General features: G+C 29.9%; 1 protein-coding gene across 1 annotated transcript; it reads right to left on the bottom strand.

The window, feature by feature from the left end:
- Window positions 1-1,562: 1,562 nt before the first annotated feature.
- Window positions 1,563-6,977, bottom strand: LOC130448092 (non-structural maintenance of chromosomes element 1 homolog). The gene is made up of 4 exons (XM_056785289.1): window positions 6,664-6,977; window positions 5,974-6,431; window positions 5,692-5,881; window positions 1,563-1,824 (listed from the first exon to the last, which is right to left on the bottom strand). The coding sequence occupies exons 1-4, from the start codon at window positions 6,767-6,769 to the stop codon at window positions 1,679-1,681; spliced, it is 900 nt and encodes a 299-aa protein (XP_056641267.1). The 5' UTR covers window positions 6,770-6,977; the 3' UTR covers window positions 1,563-1,678.
- Window positions 6,978-8,464: the final 1,487 nt, after the last annotated feature.

The raw sequence follows: 8,464 nt of genomic DNA, 5'->3' as shown, positions 1-8,464 counted from the left end.
AATAGTTTTGAGATTTGACATTAGCATGTTCTTGAGTAAATCGTTCAGTTCAATTTAATCGATTTTACGAATCGAAGTTTTGATAATTGAATTTGTATGAACCATGTACATGTAAGACCATGGTATGAATATACAATAATTAATACTCATGATTGCTCAATAGAAAGGGAAAGTTTCAAATTTGAGGTTACGTTTTTCATGATAAATCAACATACTGAACGGGTTAGTTATAAAGCATGTGTATTACAGCGATCATAAATTTGTTACCAACTGATTCGGAATCGATTCTAAATTGAACATAGATTTAATATTAGAGTGAGTGAACTCAAACTGTTGATAGAGGGGGATTGGATCACCACGAAGTGAAAATAACGAAAGTCTGGAACGACAAAGGAAGAGAGCGAAATAGAAAGTGATAAACCTATGTTCTTTTTCTCTCTTCCAATAGTACAATTTCAGTAACATGCCGCTCTCCCTATCTTTACTATTAACTCTATGAAATGACTCGCGAACGAAGCTATTATATGAGCGTATGAATCAAATTGATTCGATTTATACTGATTTCGATTATCATAAATTCGTTTTTTTTTTCAAAATCGATTCATATAAATTGCATTAATATTAGATTCGAATCTATGGTTACGAACGCGCAAATTGATATAGAACATGAAGCCGGTCCTGTTCTAATATGTTATCGAAGCTTGTAACATGCCATTCGGCCTGTTACGTTTGTTTACTTAGTGTGGTTTAGTAGTCATTTCTGTTTTAATTATAACGTTCAAGTTTTTGAAGAAATGTATTTTTTTTTCGACCTCCGTGTCGATTCTAAAACGTCCTCTATCGTCAATCTATAATGCCTAATTAAATAAATGTGTGGTGATACTATTCTTTATAATCGTTGATAAATTTTTCTAATATCTTTTTAACTTTTTATATACTCTAGTGATGTGGATAGAGGACGTTTCAGAATCGACTCGGAGATTTTATTGAATTTTTCGAATAGAGTGAGAGGTCATTAATTATGTAATTTCTTAAAAAACTTGTATGTTATAATTAGAACAGAAGTGACTACTAAGCCACAATGAGTAAACAACTGATTATTCAAAATATTTGAAAAAGAAAAAAGTAACAAGTCGAATAGCATGTTACAAGATAAGGTTTGGCGGTTGCGCTGGGTATTTTTTTTTTCTTTTTAGAGAAGTCTGTTTATTCTTTTTTCGTAACTTTTTCTATATAGACATTTTCTAAGATCTTCTGGTTTTTTTCGGTAATCTAGAGATTCTAATAATTTGAATGTTCCAGAAAGTGGTTTTAATATATAAAGCGAGAGCTTGGCATTCGTAAGTCAGTCAACAATTCAATAGCATAGTAAATACATCGAGAGAGTGACAAGTGAACTAAAAAGTGTATTTAAATAGATTGGTGTTAAGTGTGTACATGAATATTAGTGCATAGTTAAGTGTGTAAGAGTTAAGAGTAAAAAAATTACGTGAGATACACAGTATGTATTCATCACACTGTTTATATAAATAAGAAGACTTAGAAGACCAGTAAAAACTTGGTAAAATTATTTTTCTGTTTTATTAAAAGCTAAAAATGAAAATACAACTTATTCGATGACAATAACAAGTAGATTTAACTACACTTTTCTGCACAATTAAATAATAGCAGAATAAAGTTATTTATGCTTTTTTCTTGTACTGGGCCCAGGTACATTTGGATCATCTTCTGAAGAATCATCATCTTCCATTGAAGTGATGTTTCTTGATGAGTACCTTCTCTTTTCTACGGGGGTTGAAATATTATCATGGGAGTTATCAGAATCTAAAATATTGAAATATTTATTGTCGAATGCTTGCAATTTGTCTATAATTCATTGTTATGACAAATAAGGAAAGATAGGTTATGTTTAAGTTGTAATGAAAGAAAATTTACACGGTCCAGTCGGCTAGCTCACTAATTTGCTCAAAACTAACAGTTATAGTGTTGGTGTCGATGGTAAACACACTATTTTAATCACTTTTACATTTTTGTTTCAGCTTTTCATTTCCTCGACGAAATTCCAAGGAGTAGGCAGATTGAGGCTTTGGAATCAATCAAAAAGGGCTGAGTGATATTGTTTCAAAGTAGAACCCGAAACGTTTATTAATTAAACGAGAATTGCGGTGCAATACATTTTTTATAAAATGTTACCATTAAGTTAAAAAACATACTTCAAAATGACATCATAAAAATAGGACAGTTTTTTTAGTTATAAAAAGAGGACGCTTTGGGGTTTGATTGCCACAGTCACACAACAATAAAATATAAAGTATTGATTTTGGTTGCTATTCAATTGATTTTTTATTCAAATTTGTCTAATTTAATGTTAGGTTAGTTCAGGTTGTTACGAATGATGTTGAATTTTGATGGGTATGTCGTTAGGAATGTCGTTGAATTTTTATAGAATTTGTTGTTTCAAAAACAGAAAGATATGCATAGATTAAACTAAGGTTATTTGAAACAGTTTTTTTAATAATAAAAATAGGACGCTTTGGGGCTTGATTGCCACAGTTACATTATCAAAAATATAAATTTTATTGATTTCGGTTGCTGTTTAATAATAATACAAATATGAAATTTATTGATTTCGAACGCTGATGAATTGATTTTTTTTTTAAAATTAAATTTGTTTCAATCTAATGTTAGGTTAGTTTAGGTTGTTACGAATGTTGTTGTTTCAAAAACTGAAAGATATGGATTAAAGTTGTTTAAATCGGTTTATTTATTTATAAGAGAAAACTTTGACATATATTGTTAAGTTTAAAAGAAGGAAAATATTGATTTATTACAATAATTTAAGAGTTTGATATGTAATTATTATTTTTCTATACTATAGTTGCCCTGATGATGGGAAAAACACTTCTTGATAGCTTGGAATTATAGTTTAATAAAGTTCTCATTTCCAAATTTGCTGCAATCCCTAATATTTCAGTTTTTGTTCTCACTAGTTAGGTGATTGATATATATTGATAAGAAAAATTATGTTTTCAAAAACTGTGCTTCAACGACTCCTATTGGTGAACCAGTGTGAGTTAATCAAAAAAACTCTAAAGCGATTTCAAAGAGCATAAAATTCCCCACAAGGTTCATCAAACTGATTATCGTTATTGTAAAAAGTAAGTACCAGAAGTTTAAAAAAAAATTATTTTTTACATGCATTTCAAATATTTAAATTGTAAGTACTGAAAATTGATATATATAAGAGCTCAAATTTGGGGAGATTTTTTTTCTATATGTAGATTAATATTTTGTTTGAGCACCAAAAAAAAAGAAAATAACAAAGTGAAGACACCACAATTCTCAATGAATTAATTCCCCGAATATGAATACATAAGTATACAGAAGCTCGGATAATATATTAAAAAGTGTACATTTTGATGTTTGATTACAACAGATTACAATATATATATATATATATATATATATATATATATATATATATATATATATATATATATATATATATTAATAACTTTTGTAATACTGGTATTTAGAAAAAATCCAAAAACACTTCAATTTATGTTGGAAGGGGCAAGCATTATGGCTTATTTAAACTTACTGGAAAAGCCACCCCCTCACCCCTAGCAGCATCCCCTTTATTTTTTTAAATTACTTTTCATATTTTTTATGTAAAATTTGGATACTCCTCTTTGAGCTGATTTCAAAAATGTATAATACTTGTAGGTTAAAGTGGTTAGTTTATGAGATAAACAATTTTTCTTTTAAGAGCACAAATTTTACTTATTATTTACTTTCACCTTATTTGCCTGTACTAAAATGGGTTGTACAACAATTCAAACTCTTTAATCTTTTTAACTGTGCTATTTATTATGAAGTTACAATAAGTGTTCAAAATGAGTACCATTCACTTCCATACAATGGTATAATCTATTTTGAAATGCCTCTCTGACATTGCTTAATACGGCTGGATTTAATTGTCGACATTCATTTTCTATCCTCTCTCGTAAATCATCCAGAGATTCTGGTTGGGTAGCATAAACTTTTGTTTTTAAATACCCCCATAAAAAGAAGTCTAGGGGTGTTAAATCCGGTGACCTAGGTGGCCACTCCATCATCTGCCCCCTTCTACCTATCCAACGAGCGGGGAATGTTTCGTTTAAAAATTGTCGGACAGGCATAGCATAGTGTGGGGGAGCTCCGTCTTGTTGAAATACCAGTAAATCTTCGGAAAGGTTATCATCATTTTCTATTATTGTTGTAATACGTGGGTCAACCCCTTCCCTGAGTAACTCAAGATATGATTCACCATTTAAATTTCCGTTGATGAAGAAAGGTCCGACAATGTGGTCACCTAGGATACCACACCAAACGTTTAATTTTTGGGGATGTTGTGTATGGAATTCACGCATAATAGGTGGATCACTTTTCGCCCAATATCTACAATTATGCCTACTTACTAAGCCATTTAATGACCATGAGCATTCATCAGAAAAGCAAATATTGTTTAATAATTGTGGATTGTTATTGATAATTTGCGTCATTGATTCGCAAAACTCTATACGACGATCAAAATCATCTTCATTCAACTCGTGCACCAACTTAACTTTGTATGGGTGGTACTTGAATTTATGTAGAACTCGGAAAACTGTAGAAGATGAAACACTGATCGCTCTACTTATTGTTGACAACGATTGGGGTTGTTGAGCCTCTAAGCTGACTTGCCCTAAAATTGCCACTTGGATTGCTTCGTTATTTACGAGTCCCTCTCGCTTATACACTTTATTGCAAACAGACCCTGTTGTGGTAAATTTCTCCATCAGTTGAATTACATACTTATGAGTTGCATGTCTTCCGTCATGTAATTCGTTAAATATTCTAGCAGCAGCTCTTCCACAATTATTATTTTGGTAGTATAAACCTTCAATTTCAATTCTTTCTTGCAAAGAGTAAACCATTTCAGAGAAACAAAATAAATAATGTATCAAATTACACTATCAATAGTGACTACAAATTCTAGTTGACAATGTCAAACTTTAATAAAAAGTAGAGTTTTTTGTTGTTTGGATTTTTTAAGTAGAATAAATAGCACAGTTAAAAAGATTAAAGAGTTTGAACTGTTGTACAACCAATTTTAGTACAGGCAAATAAGGTGAAAGTAAATAATAAGTAAAATTTGTGCTCTTAAAAGAAAAATTGTTTATCTCATAAACTAACCACTTTAACCTACAAGTATTATACATTTTTGAAATCAGCTCAAAGAGGAGTATCCAAATTTTACATAAAAAATATGAAAAGTAATTTAAAAAAATAAAGGGGATGCTGCTAGGGGTGAGGGGGTGGCTTTTCCAGTAAGTTTAAATAAGCCATAATGCTTGCCCCTTCCAACATAAATTGAAGTGTTTTTGGATTTTTTTTAAATACCAGTATTATAAAAGTTATATTAAAGGTGGATACTTTTATCTGAAAAGCACTGTATATATATATATATATATATATATATATATATATATATATATATATATATATATATATATATATATAAACATAAACTTGATAAAAATTCATTGGAATCTGAAGGTTTATTGATTTTAAAGAGCCAAAATAAATTGAAGGGAAAGCTGTAGTATAAAATCACCTATTAATATAATTATTATAGTTTTATTTAGATGATGTAACAAGAGTACTTACTATGATCATTAGAAGTAGACATTCTAGAATTCTGACCATCCTCATCATTTTCGTTCAAACTATTTTTATCATCACTACGCCTTGTTGAAGTCCAATTAGCTGAACAATGTGGACAATTATTGTGTTTCTTGAGGTACTTTCCAAGACAATGTGAATGGTTAGTTTTTTGACAAGATTCACATACATCGCCCTACAAATAGGAATATTCTGTACTTAGATATTATTTATTCATTAAAAATCAATTTTTCATGAATAAATGAAAAGAGGTAGTGGAATTCTTACCCAAAATACCAACTCAGAACATAGGGTGCATATGGAATCTGGTAAATGTACTTTAAGGTAAGAAGTAAATTCCAGAATAAGTCTAGGGCCGAGATAGATATAATAACTTTTATTTATAAAGTATCCACCCTTTATCCATTTATTCAGTACTTTTTGTCCATTGTCTCTGGATAAAAATGAAGTGAGAGTTGATGTAATATTGATGCATACAATAAAAGTTATCCTACGTTCTTCAGATAATAAAATTTCTTGCACGATGGCGTGAAAATATTCTAATTCTAAAGCTGAAAATGTTATTTGTAATCTGGAAATATCATCATTTTTAGTATTGAGCCATAGGAGATAATTTTTATTTGTTACTTCGCAAATATTGAAAACTATTTTATAACATTGATTAGATATTTCTCTATTTGCTTCAATTACCAAAGTTTTTAACTGTGTTATGTTGTTAATTTCACCTAAAAAAGTATTTATTGATAACAATGGGTATATATTGTACAATATTTTTAAAATCATTTGAGACTGCTTTATAAATAGTAACAGGATCCTTATAAGTATTTGATGTTGTCTATGAATTACTTTTTATCGTTTTTACTCGTCTATTTCATATTTATCAAACAGTTTTGGAAAAACTTTCTCATGAATACAATCTGTTGTTTTGTATTTGAGAAACTTTAAAATTAATCATACCTTGACTAACGTACTGACAGTACTTTTGTGCATCTTCAACAGTGACGGCTCCATTTTTTAACATATATTGAATAAAGTACCTATGATTATCGTTTATCTGATCCATTATTAATAAAATTGTTCAAGTTTGAAATACAATTTAGTACTTTGAAATCACATTTGGTATTTTTTCTACTAATTCTTATATCTTCTTCACCTGAATTTATGGCCTCCACCTTATCAGTACTTGGATATTCTAGTTTGTGTTTTGTGCATTCCCCAACTTTACTTATTTATTCAAGAGTATGACGGCTTACATTACAGCTTAAGGGAAAAAAATTATAACAAAAGTGGTCCGAAAACGACGTGGAAATTATTTACAGAATTTAAGGTTCGCTACTACGTCATGAATGACTTTCTAGCCGCCACCACAACGATCGTAGTTGCTATTTGGAACGCTTAAAAGAGTATTTCAGGTAGCGTGAATCCTTAGTGGAACGCACCATTAGAAGGAAGAAGTTAACCTCAACTTAACTAAACATAAAAAACGGAGGGGCGTAAGTTTTTATATATATACAATGAAAGTAAACACCAAAATAAAAAATAATGTACTGAAACTGAAGAATTAGTTTTTAAAGTCGTTAAAAATATGACCTCAAATTGCGAAATTATCCACTCAACCCATTAATGCATAAAACTTTTTTTTTAAATGTTTTTTAATAGATTGTGTTTCAAATGGTCTTCAATAAATGAATTATCATCAATAGAGTCTCGCCGAGCAACTAAAGTTGCTTCTGGTCACTTAGGTTTCTACCTAGTAATTCAAGATTTAAATAAGGATAATGACATCAAATATTTTTATCAATCAACAAAGTTATTACAAAATTATCGATCTACATTATGGATACAATTTTTTTTAATATCGTATATTTTTTCTTCAAACGTCAACAATTAATATTTTATGGTTGTTGGTTCCAAAAAAATATTCTGGGTGAAGGGAAACATTTTTCTTGCATAAGAAAATTGTTAGATTTTTACATGTTATACACACGTTATATTTAGTTTTTACACATTTCCTCTGGAATGATAGAAGGTCTATGTTAGAACCTAACTGCCTATGTAATACCCATTTGTTAGACGATTTATTGCTGAGAAAAAATAAAGCCACCCCGTTTTTTGTGCCTCTTTCCAATCTTATATGTGGGTATGAATTGGTTGATCCAATCCATTCCTCCCTTATGAACGAACTAGTCATTTGATTTGAGATTCTTTTTGTAATAAGATTCGCGGATTTTGGGGACCTAGAACACACTTTACCAAAACAATATTATCATTTAATTGGACCATATACAATTTCTCTTCATAAATCATTATTGCTAAAGCTTGGAAGTTCTGCATAAAATAAAATTATTCCCTGCATAATTTGAATAGGCGTAATCATTTGCGTCCCCTAATTGAAAAAATAATGGTCCATTTCTAAGAAAAGAATTAATTGATTTTTATCCAGCACATATCTTGTATTTCTTTGACGACGGATTAGTAACGAGCAGATCACGAATAATTTTTTTATATATTACACTTAATGATTTTTAGCATAGGTGTGCTTGGGTCACAGAAGTTTAGCTAAACATTAGGGGACCGGTCGCATGACCACTTTCAATATTATCGTTTGCTGATGGTGAAGTCATTGATTAATGATTCGGGAATAAAGATTTGAGAATTTTAACTCAAACTAACAACTAAAACTTAAAATAGAGAAAAATTTCCACTATGTATAGCATCCCCTATCAATGTCAAATCTATATATTGAAATGGGATTAAG

The sequence above is a fragment of the Diorhabda sublineata genome, chromosome 8 (assembly GCF_026230105.1).
Source record: "Diorhabda sublineata isolate icDioSubl1.1 chromosome 8, icDioSubl1.1, whole genome shotgun sequence".
Classification (NCBI taxonomy): domain Eukaryota; kingdom Metazoa; phylum Arthropoda; class Insecta; order Coleoptera; family Chrysomelidae; genus Diorhabda; species Diorhabda sublineata.
This window is presented reverse-complemented; position numbering and strand designations above follow the sequence as displayed.

What these genes read in the sequence shown, in the direction of transcription:
- LOC130448092 (XM_056785289.1), bottom strand. Translation starts at nt 6,769, where the DNA reads ATGGATCAGATAAACGATAATCATAGGTACTTTATTCAATATATGTTA. An exon ending in GTTCTGAGTTGGTATTTTGG is followed by an intron (nt 5,882 to 5,973) that starts GTAAGAATTCCA and finishes TCCTATTTGTAG; the next exon opens with GGCGATGTATGTGAATCTTG. An exon ending in GTCTACTTCTAATGATCATA is followed by an intron (nt 1,825 to 5,691) that starts GTAAGTACTCTT and finishes TCAATATTTTAG; the next exon opens with ATTCTGATAACTCCCATGAT.